Raw genomic sequence first — 21,398 nt, 5'->3', positions numbered from 1 at the left:
TCAGTTTTAAACACTGTTTACTTCCTACTATGGAAGTAAAGAATTTCTCGATCTTACCCCACATCCCATCCCACCACCCCCCGTTAAACTCTCTTCTTATCCTGCCAAGAGTGAACATTCAAAGTATTACCAGCATTTCCTTTTTATTCTTTCCATATAAGAAAAAATACTCTGACTCACTCATTGCCTGAAAATCCATCAATTAGGACAGAACCAGTACATTTCACTATAAATTTATATCTTCATGAAGACAAAAGATGTACCTTCTTTTGTATACCTTCACTGTACATCTGTCATGAACATATTTGAAGCAGTAAGGATTTTTACTCCTTTAAGTAAAAACTGCCAAATTTCTAAGATGGCATAAGAGCAGTCAAGAAAATCACAGTTGAATTATATGTGCTATGAAAGACATCATAAAATTATTTGCACTAGGAAGCAAAAATAATCTTTATAAGACAAATGTCTTGCAAGAGAAGTATTAGAAGGGTCATTAATTGATGATACTCAACATCATCTATTGATGGAGTAGCAAAACAGGCCTCTCACGCTCCTGCAGAGTGTGAGCTAGCAAACAGGTGGGCGGTTCCCACCCAGAGTCTAAAAACCCAAGTCACGTGTTTTGAGCTTCAGAGAAATCAATCCTATGGAAATACTCAGAGATACAAAGATTTACGCCCAAGAATATTCATGATAGCACTATTTATAATAATGGAAAACAATCTCAATGCCCCAAAAGTAGGAAAACAGTTAAATTATATTACATCTATAGAATAAAATAATATAAAATGGTTCAATTCATACTTTCAAACAACAGTTAATGTTGTGGGGAAACGCTCATAAAGTTAAATCAGAAAACAGTTGAGGTCAACCTACATGTAAAAATATGCGTGTGAACATGTGTGTAATATACACAAATATATAAACATATTATATATTTAAATATATATACAATATCTATACACACTCCAATTTTTTTAAGTGCGTAGAAAAAAGTCAGTTTTTTCTCCTAGTGTGGTGTGCCCATATACTTCAGAATCACCTGGGGGGCTTAATAAAGATGCAGATTCTTGGGTTCTACCCCAGACATACTGAATTAGTCTTGGGAATCAGAGCCCAAGGATCTCCGTCTACCTACACCCTTGTCCACCTATGTACTACCTTGAGTAATACTGACTCACACCTCAGTTTGAAGACCACTGGTCCAGAAGTAGTAACTCTCTGGATGGTAGAATCATAAGTAATTGTCTTTTCTTGAATCTTTAACAAAAGTTCTCTACCGCGCTTACACAGATTTTATGATTAAAAGTATATTAATGAAGCATGAATATTAGAAAACAGAGCTGATTTAGGGTCTATTTGGGCAAGTTTAAAATACCTTTTGGGAACTGGAAAGTACATATTTTTTATCTAAAATAAACATCTATGGATTTCTGACAACTGAAAGTCAGTTTAGGACAAAGAAAATACTATACTAAGTGTAGGTATGGAATTCATTACTTTATTAAATTTTGCAGGTAAATGTATAAACATAATACTTTTCAGCAGTGTTAAGGAACAGCAGCAGTGTTCCACACTGTTCCTTGGCAAAAGAGGATTCAGTGATCAAATAAGCTTGGGGCACAATACTATTCTAATCTCCTCTTAGAGTCATAGAACCATGAGCAGATTACAGGCTCTGGGAAGTCCAAGACAAGCTTCATTCTTAATTCTAGCTCCACAAATTCTTAGAATGGCCTACCATTAAGAACAAATTCTAGGCCAGCAGAGAGTCTAAGAAAGACTTTTCACCATGGACTGATACCCTACACTTGATCCAACATATCAATTCATTCCAACATTCCCGTGGTCTCTGTGGGCTTAGCCCATGTATATTAATAGAGCCTGATTCTAAGTGTACAGCTCAAGTCAGCTACCAAATAATGCTCAGGAACAGCAAAGTTGAGTGCCAGGCTACAAGATCAGGAGAACATTTAAAGAAACTGTACACTTAGTTTTGTTTATCTATCTCCACCACCTAGACTGTGAGCTCAGGCCTGGAATTTTCTTATATTCATTTATGTACTCTCAACACAATAAAGCCTTGCACTTAGTTGGTACTCAGTGAATGGGGCACCACCAAACGGGTAGTTTATATTTTCTGGACAAGTGCAGCAATGAAATGGGGTAGGCCCAGGTCCTACACTTTAGGTCCTAAAGTTTGTGCACGCATGATATCAAGGCCTCATTTCATTCAAGAAACATTTCTGAGTGCTTACTATGGGTAGGCATTTCCAAGAATGTAGAGGTGACTAAGATACAGTCTTTACTCTCAAGGGCTCCATGCAGTAGAGGTACCAGTAGTACTAGCCCATTCCTTCTTGTACAGGTTTGGGCACACAGTAGGTGTCTAATAAATGCTTATTTGGATTGAGTTCAGAAACCAAGATACACATTAAGTCTGGTCAAACTTTGGTACTTTGGGGGCCGAGAGCCTAGAGTAGGGCAGAACCAGACCATTCTGGATACTTCTTCAGAATGAGTGAGATCTTGAGTAACTAGACCTATCCTGACTACCACTACTCTAGAAACTCCAGAACCATCCAGGAGTCAAAATTTTTCACCAAAGAAGCCTCAGAACCCACAGGAATTTAACAGCATACACCATGACAATGTTTCTAAATGTGTACTGTAAAACTCTCTAGGTTCTTGAGATATTAATAAATAGTAAGTATATGGTGAAATAGGACTGAGAAATGGGTTCAAGAGAGTTGACAGGCCTCCATACCACAAGATGTCTCAACACCTTTAAGCAATGTGCTATGTTCCTTTTATGCATAGTCTCATTTAATCTTCACAACCATCCTATGAGGTAGGTTTTATTATTATTCCCATTTTAGAGATGAGCAAGCCAAAGCTCAGAGAAAGTAAGTAATCTTCTCCAGACCACACAGGTACCAAGATAAGGTACAGAATGGGACTCTGAAATCAGATCTTTCTGACACCAAAAACTGGTCTATGACCACTCAAGCAGTACTGTTTTTAGTACGTTGATGGGCACTAGAACACTCCCAGAAGGACATACAGCATAAAGGGTTTCCCAAATTGTTTGATTAGGGAACCCTTTTGAATGAATCAATACTTGAGACCAACTTTCCATGTAACACATTTTGAGAAATATGGTGGGGCAAATGAGTCAGAGACACCCCATGGCAGAAAGAAGGGAGGTAGAAGGCAGCTCAGAAGGAAAAGCTAATCTAGAAAAAACATTAAAATTGTGCTCAAAGAATTATTAATAGGGACATGTAAATTAAACCTCACTTTAGTAGATATCATTTTTTTACCTCTGTATTCATAAGCTCCAGCTCATGGCTCTTTTCAGTCAAATATTTGATATGATATTCCAATTCCAACATATTCACTTACCAAGTTCTTTAGGATTTGTTGTAGAATTTGACTTACCTAGTAGTTCAACTCATTATGTCATTAATTTTTGCAAAGTATATTCACATTGGGAGTATAAGATTTAACTTGCTGTGTATCTCAGTAGGCCTGCAATATTCATTTTTGGGTGAGATAATTCTTCATTATACAGGACTGACCCAAACTTTGTAGGATCTAGCATCCCTAGCCCCTGCTGACTAAATACCAGTAGTACTTCCCCCACCCTCCCCGTCAGTGTGACAAGAAGACATCCCCGTAATTTCAAAACTCCATCTAGGGAAGCCGTATCACCCCAGCTGAGAACCACAGGCTTAGAGCAAACCAGAAAGTTCAATAAAATATTAATTGAAGGATAAACACCTAGCCCAACCCTGCACCCAGTACTCCAGCAAAGAATTCAAGATTTAACATGCCAATCCTGCATGTCCAATGTCTCATTACATTTGTCTCTATTCTGTTAATAACATGAACAGATTCAACACAAACTGCCAAAATACCATTTTTAGCCAAGAGGGCTGAGCCCTCTGTACTTTGCCAACAACAGCAATAAAGCCAGGCAGAAACTAAGCCCAGGATTGCATGGGGTATTGGCTTATATTTGAGGCAGCAGCCGCAAAACAAGAAGTATAGCTGAATGGCCTATCATTTTGTCAAATTTAGACTTGAAAAAGGATGCTGGTTTTTTCTTTTTAAAATAATTTATTATCAAAAAGCTTGTTCCCTCTCACTGCTGAGTCAGTTCAGCAATGCAGCTCCATCTTTTTTAGGATTATTAGCACCCAAATAATTTTAGACCAAAACAACAACAAACTGGACTGTTGGTTCAGTAACATATTCACAGACATGTCAGTACGCATTCAGAACACTGGTTTCATTTCTTGATCGGAATGCCAATCACCATAAAATCTTCTGCCAAAGTCACTTCTTGGAGATCTAACACTGATTCAGCTTGCTTTTTTAGTTCTACAATCCCATCTGTTTCTCCTTCTCTGGCCAAGGCAACTGGTTTGTACCTCTGACTGAAGTGAGTCAGAACCAGCCTCTTTGCTTGGCACAACTTTGCAAACGCTGCTGCCATCTGTGGCGTGCTGTGGCCGTGCTCCTTTGCTTTGTCCATCTGGGCGTCATCCAGGGTCGCTTCATGGATCAACAGGTCTGCTTCAAAGCACAGCTTCACTCCTCCATCACCCACAACCCCAGAACAGTCACCCAAAATGCAGATTTTTCTTCCAACGATAGGTTTTTTTAAGACATCCTGGGGAGAAATTGTAACTCCATTTTCCAGAACAACAGAAATTCCATTTTTCAGCTTCCCATAGGCAGGACCTGGCGGAACACCTAATGATGGAGGCAGATAACATCACATCATGGGAATGGAATTTATGACTTTTTAAGAGAGTCTGTTTCAACGGCACAGCAAATAGCAAATGCAAAGGGCATCCAATTCTTTTCATAATTGTTATAAATATTTTACTACTTGTGGAAAACTGGAATATTTATACTTTTTTAAAAATTCAGCATTGGCTATTGATATTAGCAATGCCCTAGTACTTAAAACATTTCCCAAGCACACATGTCAGATGAGTTTTAAGCTCTTAAGTCTCACTAAGACCTTATTACAGTCAAGATAATAGTCTTGATTCTCTGCTGTGCATGGGAATAACAGTTTTTGAGAGTGTTTTATTTAATAAGCTGATCTTTGGGTAAAATTAAAGAGGCCATTTAAATAATGACAAGGTACCTACAAACTGACTAACTTAATAAAAAATTGTTAGAGGGGATTATTTGGATCACAAGATCAAGGAGAATCTTAGACAATCGTACATAAATCAGTTTTCTTTCCACATTTACTAAACTGGGCTTCAATCTCATTTTAGTCTAGAAGAACACCTGATCATCACTCTGGACAATACTTACAAACATACAGAACATGATCACTAATTCCAACATAGATCATGTTTAAAGTATCCAAATACAATAGTATTTCCACAGGTTTTTAAATAATAAAAATATCTTTGGCCTAAGTCACTTTTCCTTATTATTTAGCATTTTGTTTTAGTTGGGGAAGAAAGAAGAGATTGTGTAAATAAAGAAACAAATACACAAAAACACCACCACGCTTTTTTACAGGCTCTGCCGTGGCCATGCCAAGGAAAGTGGTGATGCTGGAGGAATACGGGACCTGGACACTGCTTTGAGAGAGGTGCTGAAGACCCCCTTGCGCATGATGGCCCACCACGGAGGAGGTATGAAGCCTCAGATGGGCCAAGCCCATCCTTGTGTACTTGCTTCCAAGTGTGATGAACCCAGGTATGTAAAATTAGTTAAGGCGCAGCGTTCTGAACAGTGAATTAACTTAGTCATGGCTGACTGAAAAGGCAACGTCGACAGAGAAGGAAAATCCTGAAAGTAATTGGTTGCAGTTGCAAGGTTAAGAGCTATGGCAAAAATTCTCAGGCCAAAGATGTCACTGGAAACATATTTGAAAAGGAAGACATGAAAAAATAAAAGCCTAAACCTAAGACAACAACCACCACCCTGCCAACCAAGACAGCATAAGCTGAAGATAAGACAGACTACAAATGTGCATCCAGGGAGCTGAAGAGAGAAGGATTCAAACATACTTGGTTTTTGCTTTGAATAACATCTTTTGGCTCCAAGGATTTCTCTCAATAAGCAAACTTTGAGCAAAGGAAGTAAGTGGAGAAAATGTCAGTTTTAGGCCTGGGAGACAGGAAAGGAAGGTTACTATGACACTTCTAACAGCCTCAGTTAACAACAGCTCAATTGATGAGTAGGGAAAAAAAACACTCACCGAGGTCCTTCAGTTTCTGGGCATTGAGTTTCCCTGGGCGTTTCTTCTCCATGACTGAAAACCCAAAGGAAGGTATTCGGTGAAAGAGGCGAAATGCTTTCACAACAAACTGTTCATCATCAACCAGAAGGTATGAGTTTTCTTCTGAGTCTAACAGGATAGTTCTTCCTTGTCCCTCTTTGGGAGGGCTGTCTGCTCTAGTCATGTGTACAAATTCTTTCAGTTCTTCTGTAGGACACTGATCCGCTGTAGGCACCAGCTCATGGACAACATAAGGGAAGACCAACTCCGTGTGAGAGAGTTCCATGGTTCGCCAGATAAAGTCCCGAAGCCCTGCAGGGCCGTAGATTTCGATAGGCTGTTTGGTGACCATGGAGCCACTCTGCAGGCTGATTGTGCAGAGGAGGCCAGGAAGGCCAAAGAAATGGTCTCCATGAAGATGCGTGATGAAGATCTTGGTAATTCTCCCTTTTGATTGAGGCAAAGAAATAAATTTGGGAATTTTTCAGAAATAAAAACCCATACAAAGCTACTTGCAACATGTGTAACAACTTAATAGAAAGCAGTAAAATGAATTTAGAAGCTCTACTTATTGCCATAAACTTATTTCTTTACATTTTTCTACATGATTCCAGAAGCAAGAAAGATAGGCTTTATTTCACCAGATGGTGTTAATAAGATATAACATTTTTCAAAAAATATTTTCAAATTACATAGTGTTACAGTTTTGAGTATATTCCTACACATCCTCTTACTAAACAAAAAAAAAAAGAAATAAGGAAGTGTACCAAAATAATTCACTTAAATAACTAGATAGGCCTCAAGTATCAAAAGCATCTGGCAGTTACACTGCCCCCTACTGCTCCCTCTGAGAATAGCAAATATATACTTTCAGCAAAACAAATGTTCCCCTGGCTCCAATTGACTGGACCAGTGCCTGAACCCAAAACTGCCTTTTAAGGACTCTCTACGCCGGACAGAGATTAACTAACCAAGTCTGAGCCTGCCTGTCTGGGTGAGGTTGAAGAGGGAGGAGAAAAAGGAAGGAGGATGAAGGAAGGAGAAGGGGAGGAGGGAGATAAAAGGAGATAGGAGAGGAGCAGGGAGAGGGCAGGAGGTGGGCAATAGAGCCAGAATGTAGATCAGAGGGCAGACCCCCTACAGTGTTACTTAAAGGTACATGGACCCATCCCTTCCTTTCAGTCTGAATTAACACAACAGCTTTCTCAGTGCATATTGGCTTAGGCTATAACTTGATTTACCCAATAGTAAACTGAATTTACTGCTGGTATGTGGCAAGATGCCACATCAGCATTTTTCTGAGATGCACCATAAGGCATTTTAAAAGTAACAATCACAATTAACACATTTTTAGTATAACAGAGGCTTCCAGTCCTAGCTCATGGCCCACCTATTTCAAACATTTGATACCATAAAAGAATAGGAACAGTTTATTGATGCCATAAAAGAACAGGAATAGTTTACTGTAAAGTGATTTGTTCTGTGACATCAAGGCAAAAGTGTTCTCCAAGCAAGTCTTCTCAGAGTTACTACACCAACCCAGGCCCTTGTGGCAGAGAACAAAAGACTGGGCAGAGGCTGATCTTGGACCTTGACAATCCCCAGGAGGCACTCTAGAAGTTCCCTCGATATACTCCTTTTTGTTTTCTCTTTTTAATCCTTGGTTTTGCTGTTTTTTGACTTCTAGAACCCTTTCATTTCCCCCTTCCTGCTGTCCGGGCTGCCAAGGCACCCCCAAGTGTGACGTGAGGCCTCTGCAGACAAAAGAAGTACAACGGTTGCTGAGTCCTGATCTCACGCTGACCTCAAAACTGCCATATCAGACTTTCTGGGCCCTCTCCCTATCTACTGCAAAACAGAGCCAAAACTGAACACCAAAACAATCTGTGAACCCAAAGCAAGTGAGACAAATTAAGTAAAAAATTGCTTCCCACAGTTATCACAGTTTCAGGGAAGACAAACATTTCATTTTTCAAGAAATTTGATTTCAGAGGGAGAAGGAATGGCAACCACAATTATCAAAGGCAAGAGGAAACTATCAAATGAAGAAAGAAAAATGTATGAGTTCCTTTTCATTTGAGAACAAGAAAGTTACCGGCGAATATGTCATCCACAGAGGAGTGGAATACTAAGCATCCTCTAAGTGATGATGCAGTTGTATTTACTGCCAGAGGAAAATGTCTGCAATATATTGTTCATATATATTGTTCAGATGAAAAAAAGCAGGGTATACCAAGTGTAGCGTGATTCCATTTATGTAGAATTACATATACACACAAATACACCTACACCATTACCATATCTACATGTACAGAAAATTTACCTATGAGAGGGGGATTTAGGCTTTTCTTATTTATACTTCTCTGCTTTGTTTGAACTTTTACAAGCATTTATACTTTTTCTAATAATTTTTTTTGTGTGTGTGAGGAAGACCAGCCCTAAGCTAACATCCAAACCTGGGCTGCCAGCAACAGAGTGCACGCACTTAACCGCTATGCCACGGGGCCAGCCCCTACATCTTGGTTTCTCTCAGTAACCCAATATGGACCTATCATTATTTGATTCATTGAAACTCACCTTGTACTACCTCCTGGGATAATAATATTTTGCGAGTTTCATAAGGAAGTACTTGCTGTTTATCCAAACATACTTTCAAGCTTCTAATATGCAAGGTCCTAACATGCAAGCATCTGATTAATAGGCACAGGTTTGCCATGTCTATTTCCTTCATAATTTTAAAGAGTGAGCTTAAGCTTTCTTTTTTTTCCCTCAAAAATGATTATAAAAAGTATTACAAAAGTGTAATTAAAAAATGATTAGAAAAACAGGGCTGGCCCGGTGGCGCAAGCGGTTAAGTGTGTGCGCTCTGCTGCAGTGGCCCGGGGTTCGCCGGTTTGGATCCCGGGCGCGCACCAACGCACCGCTTGTTAAGCCATGCTGTGGCGGCGTCCCATATAAAGTGGAGGAAGATGAGCATGGATGTTAGCTCAGGGCCAGTCTTCCTCAGCAAAAAAAAAAAAAGAGGAGGATTGGCATGGATGTTAGCTCAGGGCTGATCTTCCTCACAAGAAAAAAAAAAAAGAAAGAAACCAAGATGTATTGAGGGTGCTGCATTCCAGTTTGAGACTGGGGGCTTTTGAGGTGCTAGGGAGTCATAGACAATGTTCTGGGATTACCATCTCTCTCTCCTCTCTGAGGCTAGGAATTTTTTTTTTAAGCCAATAAAAATCTAGTAAACTAAAGGTTCCCTTAGGCTTTATTTCATTTTATTTTAATTTTTTGCCAGGCTTAGCTTTGCAAACGGTTTACTTTAAAAAGATATAAAATAGCTATAAAATATTAGAGAAAAGGAATTGAGTTAGATAGATTTAAGGTGGTACCCCTGGCCCCCACCTCCTGGTGTTCACATCCTTCTATAATTCCCTCCCCTTGAGTGTGGGTGGGACTTGTGACTTGCTTCTAACCAGTAAAATATGGCACAGGGATACAATGTGATTATGTTACATCATAAGAATCCATCCTGCTAGCAGACTTGCTCTTGAGTTTCCTTCTCCCTTGCTGGCAGTAAGGAAGCAAGCTGCCATGAAGCAGAAACCCACATGACCAGGAACTTCAGGAGGCCACCAGGAGCTCTGGGCAACCTCAGTCCCACAACTATAAGGATTCTGCCAACAACCTGAGTGAGTTCTGAAGCAGATTCTTCCCCAGTTGAGCGTCTGATGAGACCTCAGCCCTAGCCCATAACAGGATTGCAGCCCAGTGAGATCCTGAAGCAGAGAACCCAGCTAAGCCAGGCCTTAATTCCCTGACCCACAGAAACTATGAGCTAATAAATGCAAATAAGCCACTAAATTTGTAATCTGTTATGCAGCATTAGATAACTGATACAGGTATTAAATAAAAAGTAAAGACTTATCCCTACACTCAAACCTCTGGAACCCACACTTAACAGTTTCTGGTTTCTATTTTAATGACCCTGCCACTTAACCTCCTACTCTCTACCATGTTAAATATTACAGCTTCCACTCTGGCCTGTGCCTACCCTGAGAGTTCTCATGAAAGAAACCCCTGTGTGATCCAAGGGAAGTAAAGTATAGTACCTGCCCTCACCTCAGGGTTTCAACACAAGACAGTATATAATTAGGGTTGAACTGTATATACCTCAAGGCCATGTGTCCCAAGTGAGATGCATTATTAGCTCCTTCCTCCAACAGCTCTTTTCCTGACTCCCTATCTAGGTCTGGGACTTCACCACCTATAACTTGTAATAATGCTTCTCTTCTTCATACCCTAGGCATTCATCAGTCACCACCTCTTGTTGGCTCTACAAGTTATCTCTTAAATTGAGTCTCTCGTCTTCATCCCTATCCCCATGTCCTGCTTCAACATCCTCTTCCTCTCTCTCTCTCTCAGATGAATGAAGCTGCCTTGAACTGGTCTCCCTGATGTTATTCTCTCTCCCAATACATTTGCCATTGGAAAACTGTCCTAAATCACAAATCAGACCATGTCGTTTCCCTGCTTAAAAACATTTAATGGTTCTTTATTGCCAATAGAATTCAGTCATGCACCGCCTAATGACGTTTCAGTCAATGATGGACTGCATAGACGACGGTGGTCCCATAAGATTAGTACCATATAGCCTAGGTGTGTAGTAGGCTATACCATCTAGGTTTGTGTAAGAACTGTATGGGAGGAAGAAATTTTCCTGTACCCTTCTAGGTTCTTCTGGCTGGTCTAAGAATTAAATTGACATGAGACTGATTAACAGGAGAAAAACAAACAAAACTTTACAACATGTATACATGAGAGAAACCGTGGAAAACCGAGTAACTCACCAAAATGGCCAAAGCCCTCACCTTAAATACCATCCTCAGCTAAAGACAAAAGAAGATGTTGGGGGAGGGGAGAGTCAAGGGCTTCGAAGGGAAGGAAGGCAATTCACAGGTATGTGAAAAGGAGCAAACATTTGGAAAACAAGTGTTTGGCCACACAGAAATAGAAGAACACAGAGGGGAGCCCAACCAACAGGCCTTTCTAGGTTCCTCCCTGTCTACCACCTAGTTCACTTTATGCTAAGGTGATAGCTCACTTCCTGAGACAGGTTTTTAATCTGAATTCTTTTAGGCAGTTAAGGGGGCAGTAACAAGAAAAACTTTCTGAGTCTTTGTTTATTAAAAATAATTAACCTAAAATAATCTTCATGTTCAAGAGACATATTTTGGGGTGACAAATTTTGTTCCCCTTCAGTATACTCTATGATGTTTGCAGGCCTAATGACACATTTCTCAGAACATATCCTCATCGTTAAGCAATGCGTGACTGTAATAAGGCCCAAAACCTTAGCATACCATAGAAGACTTCACAGTCTGCCCTCACTTACCTTTTCAGCATTATCTCCCATCTATCCTAGCCAAGTATTCAATGTTTTCTCTGGATGCCTTAATATTCCCCAAACATGTCATTTCTCTCCTGGAAACTCCCTTACTTGTTGCTTACTTTGTTGTCTGTTCCTTGAATGTCCATCCCTACTTCCCCCCACCAGAGAAACTTCTGTTCATCTCTTAGATCCTAGCTCAATGATTACCACCTCTGGGATGCTTTCTCTGAACACACAGGTTCAGTTAGTATCCCCCCTCTTTTGTGCTCCAAAAGTACTTGGAAAACACCTCCATTATTCTACTTATCACATTACACTACAACTGTTTGCATGTCAGTTTCCACCACTAGACCAAGAGATCCTTGGATGCTGGAAACTATCTTTCCTTTAGTCATCAAATGCCATGCACTGTGTTGAGTTATAGGAATAATAACTTCAATAACCACCACGTATCAATCCTAATAAGTGAGACCCACTGTACTAAAGTGCTGAATGTCTTATTCCTGCATTAATTGAACAGATATTTACTAGGCATCTACTAGTACATAAGTGATCAGTGAGGTTAGTACAGGGAGATACTGTACATAGAAACAACTATTTAAATAACATAATTTTAGATATTGATGATGCTAAGAAGTCAATAAAAATAGGATGGAGCAGCAGAATGACTGGGGTGAGGGAGGAACTACTTATTTCCTGGAGGTTCAGGGAAAGCCTCTGAAGAGATGGCATTTGAGCTAAGATTTAACTGATGAGAAGGAGACAAGCACACAGAGAAGGGATTATTATATATAATTCTCATAATATCTCTTCTAAGCAGAGTTTTTATCCCCATTTTCAAGATGAGGAAGGTAAAGCTTAAGTGTGCTGACCTGCTAAGGTCACAAGCAGAGACACAGCTGGGACCGGAACCCAGGTCTGCCTGACTTGGGGTGAGGCTTTTCACCACTGTCCTCCTCGGTCTCCCTGATGCTGGGCCTTTGCTCACTCCATTCCCTCTGGCTGGAATGCCCTTCCTCTCACCAGCCCAGGGAGTCCCTCCTCCTCCTTCAGTAGTTCACAGGTCACCTTCTCTGAGATGCCTACACTGACAACCCCAAGTGGAAAAGAATACCTCCCTCCTTTAGACATCTACTGCCCTTTGCATTCTTTCATGACACTCACAACTATCTCCTAGTAGAAATAAGTATGTAGACCGTTCCTTTGCTTGGGCAGTGTCTATCTAATATGCCTGATGTATCCACTCCATCCTCTACCCTCTGAGCCTATGTAAATTCTTGCTCTCAACGTTTATAGGATGAATCAAAAGTAAATAAATGAATGACGTTCAGCGGATGTGGCCAGATGACTGAGAACCCTCCAAGTCTTGCCAGGGCTCTAGCACTAAAGGGGGATGCAACTGTCAGGGCTGTTTCTGAGCAAAGGCCCAAGGAGAGCCAAGAAAATGAAGCAGAACAAGAGATAGTCTTAATGAGATAGCTGAATGCACACTAACCTGCTTTAAGTTGGCTTTTCATAAGCTGTGTCTGGGTTCCTTCCCCACAGTCAAAGAGCCAGCACTCGCCCTCACACCGAAGGACCAGAGCAGAGGCACCCCGGGTTGGGGAGGGGTATGCTGCACCTGTCCCCAGAAACGTCACATCCATAGACATCTTCCACCCTGCAAAGGAAAGATCACCCAGGGATCATTTCACATCACTGCTCAAAATCACCAAAAACAAGTTCCCGTGAGATTTACTGTTATTTATTTTTTGGTTATTCAGAACAGTCTGGATTCCTGTTCTCTAACAGTTTTCCATAGGAATCCAAAGGAATATTTTAATAACTCTTAATCAGTTAAAACCACAAGTTACCAAACCTTATGGGACTGCTCACAAACAAATAAAAGAACAGCCAAACTCAGTCAATTAAAAACTATCGTTGAATTCCAACTATATGACATTCTGGAAAAGGCAAAACTACGGAGACAGTAAAAAGATGGGTGGTTGCTAGTGGTTTAGGGGGAGGGAGGGAAGGATGAAGAGGTGGAGCACAGGGGATTTTCAGGGCAGTGAAACTATTCTGTATGATACAGTAAAGATAGACACATGTCATTATACTTTGGTCAAAACCCATAGGTTGGGGGCTGGCCCAGTGGTGCAAGCAATTAAGTGCGCACACTCCAATTCAGCAGCCCGGGGTTCGCAGGCTCAGATCCTGGGTGTGCACTGACGCACCGCCTGTCAAGCCATGCTGTGGCAGCATCCCATATAAAGTAGAGGAAGATGGGCATGGATGTTAGCCCAGAACCAATCTTCCTCAGCAAAATAGGGGAGGATTGGCATCGGATGTTAGCTCAGGGCTGACCTTCCTCACAAAAAAAAAAAAAAACAAAAAAACCATAGGTTGTACAACACAGAAAGTGAGTGAACACTAATATAAACTTTAGTTATTAATAATGTGCCAATATTGATTCATCAACTGTAACAAACATACTACACTAATGCAAGATGTTAACAAAAAGGGGCGCTGGGGGGTGGAGTGAGGGAGTATATAGGAACTCTTTGTACTTCCCACTCATTAATTTTTTTAAAAAGTCCTTCTAATCAACACTAAATAACAATAAAAACTCTAGCTGAGATTCTGGGCAAGAGATGGGATTTAATTATGCTGACTAAGTGGTATCTCTGGTGCCCATGGTGATCAGCCCTTTCTCTGAACTATCATAAATACAGCAATGCTCTACAATACTCTACAGTAATGCTGACCCCTCAGAGTACAGCTGAGTGGATGTCTCACTCTCCTAAAAGACAGGGTCCATGACTGGTTAGGACTTGGGTTTCTGCTCTTATAAGTGATCAGCAATAACCTGTTGAAAGTGTAGATTTCTGCCAACTCCTGGCATCTCTCTTTTTCCTTTCACTATTTCTGGGCACATCCGCTACCTCTGATATACTTTTGTGATGGGAGATGTGCATCAAATAGAATAAATGAGAATAAACTCAAACTTACACATAACCAATTATAGATTATCCATACTGATGGCAGGGAGGAAAACACATAAATAATTTTAAGAAAAAGTACTAAAATAAGAAAATTTGACAGAGAGCTATATATACAATATATAAATATGCAAAACTATCAATAACTTTTCTCAGTCCTAGCAATAACCAGATAAAAATAAAAATGGGAAAAAAATCTCATTCACAAGAGAAAAAAAAAAAAACCTTATAAAATCATTAGCAATAAAGTTAACAGGAAAGGAAAAGGACCTAAAAGACTCAAAGAAATGGAGATACACATTACGTTCCTTCATAGGAGGATTTAATAACACAGAAATGTTAATCTTTTCATAATTAATGTAGATCCATTTAATGCAAATTCTATCAGATTTCCAGTGGGATTTATCTTGGAACAAAAAATAATCCAAAGATCACATGGAAGAAAAAATAAATGTCTGGGAATGGGCAGGAAAATTACCTAAAGTAGTGACCAGTGACTTACCTTTCCAGATATCAACACTTACTACACTAATCAGGTATAATTAAAAGAGAATAATATTGGCACAAAAATAGAGGTGAAAGAGAGGGGATAGCTGAGAAATAAGCACAGGTATGTATGGAAATCAATATATAACAAAAGTGTTAAAAGGGTGGTTTATTTAACAAACAGCACTGACATAATTGGCTATTTTTGCAGAAAACAGTATGGGCCGGGGCCCATGGCCGAGTGGTTAAAGTTCCTTGTGCTCCGCTTCAGCAGCCTGGGTTCTCAGGTTAGGATCCCAGGTGCAGACCTACTCCACTCTCCAGCCATGCTGTGGCGGTGTCCCACACACACACACAAAAAAATAGAGGAAGTCTGGCACAGATGTTAGCTCAGGGCTAATCTTCCTCGAGCAAAAAAAAGAAGAGGATTGGCAATGGATGTTAGCTCAGGGCAAATCTTCCTCAGCAAAAAAAAAAAAAAGTAAAGCAAGATTCTCACTTTGCATTATATATAAAAATATATTCCACGTGGTTTAGAAATTTAAATGTAAAAGGTGCAATAAAATATGTTCAAAAAAATTAGGAGAATATGTATATAACTTTGGGGATGAGAAAGCCCTTCTTGGCAAGATAGGAAACTCACAAATGAGAAAAAAATGGACATTTTCATTACATAAAAACTTTCATATATCAAGACTCATAAAGTCAAAGGACTAAAAAAACACCTGGAGAAAACTGTTTGCATTGTATGATAAAGGGTTAATGCCCCTAAGAAAAAGTTCATGAAAATGCATTAAAAAAAAACAAAAATAACTGATAGAAAAATAAGCAATGGATATATACAGGAAATTCACAGAAGAAACCCAAAAAGCCAATAAGCATGAAAAGTGCTCAGTCTCCAGGTAGTTAGAGTAAAGGCAAATTAAAGAAACAAAGAGACACCATTTTTCACACATCAGCTGGCAAATATTAATGCTAGCTAGTGCTAACTAAGACAAGGGAAAAAATGTACTCTCATATGGTACTAGCGATGGAGGTGTGAATTGCTATTATGTTTTGGGAGAGTAATCTGGCAATACACATTACCAATAACAACGAAGCTGCTAATGATAACACACTTTAACCCAGCAATCCCATTTTTGGTAATCTATCCTACAAAAATAAAGGATCTATGTACAATGATGTTTATTCTGGTACTTTTAAGGTGGCTAAAATATGGAAGCAATTTGAGTGTATGTCAATAGGGAAACACCTGAATATTTTATTGCACATTCATACCACGAACTATTTATTCTGCAGCTAAGTCAGGTCTGCAACTCTTGTCCTGGAGGGATAACAATAAGAAAAGTTACAGATAGCTATGGCATGATCTCACTTTTAAAACAATGCCCTAAAACCCCTACATTTATATAAGACAGCAAGTCTGGTGTGGAAGGATACACATCATATTGTTAATCTTGGTTATCTCAGGGGTGATTAAAATGGTGGTGGAGAGGGGATTATTAATTTTTCTTTTGAATCTTGGGATTGTTTTTGGTTGCAATGAGCAGCATTTATCTATTTAATTTATTTAATATTTTTTAAATGATGATTTTTAAAAAATGTCTTAAGTCTGAACATGCTTTTCTAATTACACATCACCTAATCTTTCTGTCCATTTGGGGACACAGTCAGCTCCCCACCCTCCTCGTGCACACATGTGGTACATCTCTCCACCCCATGCACAAGCCTTGAGGTTACTGCTAGTGTCCCTTCCATGTGCTACTCCACATTTTCACTTCCAAGATCCAGCCTTCCTCTGATAATTAAGTAGTTTAATTTGCAGAGGCTTTCCTATTGGACTGCAGTTTGAAAGAGAGGTGAGAAGTAAACAGAATGTAGAAAATTTAAAATATTAAAAGTTAACAAATGCAGAAGGAATAATAGGATATAATCACTTTGCAATCCCTAACAAAGAATGCATCTAGGCCAGTGGTACATAACATATTAGAATCACCTGGAGAGCTTTTAAAACATATCAGTGATTGGGCTCCATCCCAGAACAATTAAAATCTGCGAGACATATGTTTTAGTATTAAAAAAAATTCTTCCCCTGATTCTGATGTGCAGTCAGATTTGAGAACCACTTAGTGAAAGGCTAATGGAGAACTATAATGGATGGATCAGGCTGACCTGAATGCACTAGTCAACTAGTCAATCTTTTTGAAAAATTTTTATTATGAAAAATTTCAAACACACACAAAAGTAGAGACATTAGTATAATGCATTGCCACATACCCATCACCGAGCTTCAACAATTATCAACTCATGGCCAATCTTTTTTCATCTATATCCCCCACCCATCATCCAAGGATACTTGATAAGTGGTATTGGGTCCTTCCACCAGGAAGCACACACTGGCTGGCTGGCTGTCTTTTTTGATGTTAGCCACTACTGATCATTGCCAGGATCCATTATTTCGTTAGGGGTTTCCAAAAGGTGATATTCTCTCATTCCTTCTGCAGTTATTAGCTGGCATCCTTCTGTAATTCTCCAGTCAATTATTTAGCTACCCCACAGTACAAGTTTTACTGAAAGTTCCACTGATCAATCTTAACACCACAAGAGAGACAAGACCTTATCTAATGGCTGATGTGATGCAATATGAAGTACACAGTAACGCTATGAGATTTTCTTGCCAAAAAGTGAACATGAATCTGAAAAACGCTGTAATCTAAATACCAGTTTATTAAAGGGCACCACAGGGATGGAAAAAGCAAAATCCAGTGTGCAGGAAACTTTAGCACGACAAATGACTTGGTTTCTGCAACAAGTAAAATACAAGAAAAAAATAAATAAAACAAAGGGGGGGGATAAAGAGATTAAAAGAGATGGAAGAGACAACCACCAAACGTAACATGTGTAGCTTGTTTGGATCCTGATTTGGACAAACTGATAACGGGACGGAAAAAAAGAGACAACTGGGGAATTGTGAATGCTGACTGGATAGATGATAACATTAAATGCTTATTAGATGAATAACGGCTTTGTTTTAAAAAGGAGTTACTGTGCTTTATAAACGGAAGTATTTAACGGATGAAATGGTACATTTAGATTTGCTTTAAAATAATCCAGTGGGGGTGAGGGTAACAGATGAAACAACATTGATCATGAGTTGGGAATTCGGTACACTATTTTCGTATATATTTGAAAGTTTCCATAATAAAAAGTTTAAAAAGAAGCCAAATAATCAAAAATCAAAACCCTTCCACTAGGTTGGGAAGTAATCAGCATTTAATCAATGGTTCATGTTTAGTGACATACACCACTTTAGACACTAGAAATTAAAAGCGACCAAACTCGATTTGGTCCCCGTCTTCTTGGACCAGAAAACCCAGCCGCTTCCCTTCTCATGACTGTGATCCACCTTGGACGAAGTGCATATTCCGGTCGAGAACCTAGCACAGGACCACAGTACTGTCACTTGACACTCTGGGCCAGTGGTTCTCAGTCCTGGCTGCGTATCACAGTCACCTGGTGATTCTGGGGCTCAGCATTTGGAAGGCTTCCCAAATGACTCTAAAGGCAGCCAGGTTGAAAAGCAGTTTCCCGGCAGGCAGTGCCAACCCTGCCATCACCCTGTGGTGTAGGTAGGGCAGATACTGCCACCCTCCATTTTAGAGATGATAAAAGAACCGTGACCCGGAGAGAGAGAGTGGGCGGCCAAAGCAGAGTCAGGGCCAGAAGCCAGGTCTCCCACCACTAGCGAGCCCAGGCTCTCCTCCAAGTCACTGCCAGGCTCCCCAAGGGAGGGGTGGGCGGCGGCCGGAGCGCAGGGCGGCGGCGGCTCCCGCCTCGAGGAGCGGAGGAGGCACGCCCTCGCTCCCCCGCGCTCCGCGGGCCCGGTCCTCCGCCCCGGGCCCCGCCCGCGAGTCCGGAGGAAGCACCCGCCCGCGCGGCTCAGCCCACACGGCAGACGCGGGGGAGGCCGCGGCGGCGCAGCCCCTGGCCCGCCCCCCTCCGGCGCGCCCTGCCCCACTCACCCACTCCCCCAGGCCCGCCGCAGGAGGCGAGGGAGGCGCAGGCTCGCAGCGCGGCCCAGGCGTCCACGGGGCAGCGACGGGCGCAGGCGGAAGTGCGCCGCCGGCCGTGTCCGCGCGCGGCCGCTCTAGGACGCGCCGGAGGTCCGCGCTCGGTGGCGCCCAGCCAGGGAGGCCGCGCCGGGAGGCTCGGCGCGGGCTGGGGACACCGACCCCGGCCTGCAGTGGGTCCCTCCCCTCCTTCCCTAGCCCCCATCAGTTCTCTGGGTGAAATGGTGGCGGTAACCTGTGAGGACCACAGCGCCCAAAGTGAAAACGTTTACTGTTCCGCTTTTTGTTTTGTGTGTAATGTTTTCAAACAAGAGTATTCCCCTTGATGCTTAGCTCATGCCTATGTTTGTGTAATTTCTATTGTTTCATTGAGATGAATCTCTTTTGATCACTAAATCTAAAAGTTGAAGCTTGCGGTGCCTTAAGAGGAAAAAGCAACGTGCCTTTGAATCAGAGTTCGTAGCAGCATTGCTATAGATCATGAGTCTGGTCTATTCCACTTTTCTATTCTCGGGATACCTGGAATATTTGCTTAAAATCTGAAGCTGCCTGTGCTGGACTCAGACAAGCATTGAAGATGTGTGTGTTCACTCTTAGCACACAGCATAGCCTGCTGGACGGGCAAGTGAAAAGCCGGGGACTGCTGAGTGCAGAATCTTCACGTGGTGATTACAAACCACAAGGGGAAAAGACACATTCGGTTTATATTCCAGCTTATAAAAAGGTATTTCAAGCTCCTGTGCAGTGCCAGATGCACTGATTTTTGTTCGACGTACTCGAGGTGGTCAAAATATCCAGCAGCTTCATAACAGGAAGAGAAGGGCTGTGTCTGTGGGGTTTTTGAAACTACCAGGAGAGAGATCGAGAACCCTTTCCCCTCACCCCACCCCACCCGACTGCTTTGCTCAATAAGCCATTAGGTAATTTACTTTGGGGCCTCTTCAAAGCTTTTATTTATTCAAGTATTAATTAAGCTCAGACTTTGTGGAGAGTATCATTTTTATGCAGAGAGAATTTTTAAAATATGTAATGTCTCCTGGTTTTAGGAGCACACACTGAGGTTGGGAAAATGTATCAGGAAACAGTCAACTAACAATATGAGGGAACAAATGAGAAGATAAAATGCGTGATAAGAATATGGAAGGAGGGAGATTACTAGCTGTGAGATTAGTTAAGAAGAAGTAGGACTTGAGCAGGATCTTGTAGGATGGTTGAGACTTAGATTAATGTTATTGAAGTAAAAAAATAAGGTGGATTTGGTCTGGTGGGGTCTGATTTAGCAAAGTATTACACACCAGAACTTGAACTTTATTTATCTGACCCTTGCCTAGCTAAGAAGTGCTCAAGAAGACACATGTTCTGCTGCTTGGTCTTGATCACAACTCAGCTGGGGGTCCCCGGGAGCGGTACCCTCCATAGACCTGTCCTTTCCAGAGGATCCTGGCTTGTTCCTTCCCACCCCTCAAGGCTTCCTACAACTCCTCTTCTTAGGGGTTGTTATATCTTTAGAGAATAGCGGATAGCACTTTTTGTTCATTTTTAAAACTTTCCATTATGGGAAATTTTAAACATACTTGAAAGTTGAGAAAACATTTAATGAATCTTTATGTATAATCATCACTCACCTTCAACAGTTACTAATATCTGGTTCATCTTGTTTTACCTATTACCCCTGCCTCTTCAAAAGCAACAACAAAACCCTGGATTATTTTAAAGCAAATTCCAGACACAATGTCATTTTATCCGTAAATACTTCTAGAAGCATTTAAGGATCTTTTCTTTTTTAGCATCTCATTATTACATAATGATGGTGGGCAGTTCAGTATATAAATATAAAAGATAAGGACTTTAAAAAATACAACCATAAAATCATTATCGTAAAAAGACAATAATTCCCTAATATCATCAAACATCCAGTCACTGTTCAAATTTTCCTGATCATATCATAACTTTTTGAAGCTTACTTGTTCGAGTCAGAAAATCAAAATAGAAAATTAAAAAATTAAAAAGCTCTCTTAAAAAAAACCTTAACTACCGTATTATTGTCTCATCTGAAAAAGTTAACAATAATTAATATAATCTAATTTATTATAACATCCAATTACTTATTAATATCATCTAATAACTTCTTAATGTTCAAATTTATGTAATTACTCCTGAAGTATCTCATATGGAGTTGGTTTGTTTGAATTAAGATCCAAAAAAGGTTTACATGTTGTATT

At 40.5% G+C, this 21,398-nt stretch overlaps 1 protein-coding gene across 2 annotated transcripts; it reads right to left on the bottom strand.

The window, feature by feature from the left end:
- Positions 1-3,662: 3,662 nt before the first annotated feature.
- ELAC1 (elaC ribonuclease Z 1) lies at positions 3,663-19,201 on the bottom strand. 2 transcript variants are annotated; one of them, XM_087439246.1, is made up of 5 exons: positions 19,129-19,201; positions 13,135-13,299; positions 6,239-6,706; positions 6,048-6,104; positions 3,663-4,761 (listed from the first exon to the last, which is right to left on the bottom strand). In XM_087439246.1, exons 2-5 carry the CDS (start codon positions 13,289-13,291, stop codon positions 4,295-4,297), a joined length of 1,149 nt encoding a protein of 382 aa, XP_087295372.1. In that variant the 5' UTR covers positions 13,292-13,299; positions 19,129-19,201; the 3' UTR covers positions 3,663-4,294. The 2 variants fall into 2 exon arrangements, with proteins under 2 accessions (XP_087295372.1, XP_004422603.1); XM_004422546.3 differs by lacking the exon at positions 6,048-6,104 and having other exon boundaries at positions 3,665-4,761.
- Positions 19,202-21,398: the final 2,197 nt, after the last annotated feature.

The sequence above is a fragment of the Ceratotherium simum genome, chromosome 14, assembly GCF_057802395.1.
Source record: "Ceratotherium simum simum isolate JZ-2026a chromosome 14, ASM5780239v1, whole genome shotgun sequence".
Lineage (NCBI taxonomy): Eukaryota > Metazoa > Chordata > Mammalia > Perissodactyla > Rhinocerotidae > Ceratotherium > Ceratotherium simum.
This window is presented reverse-complemented; position numbering and strand designations above follow the sequence as displayed.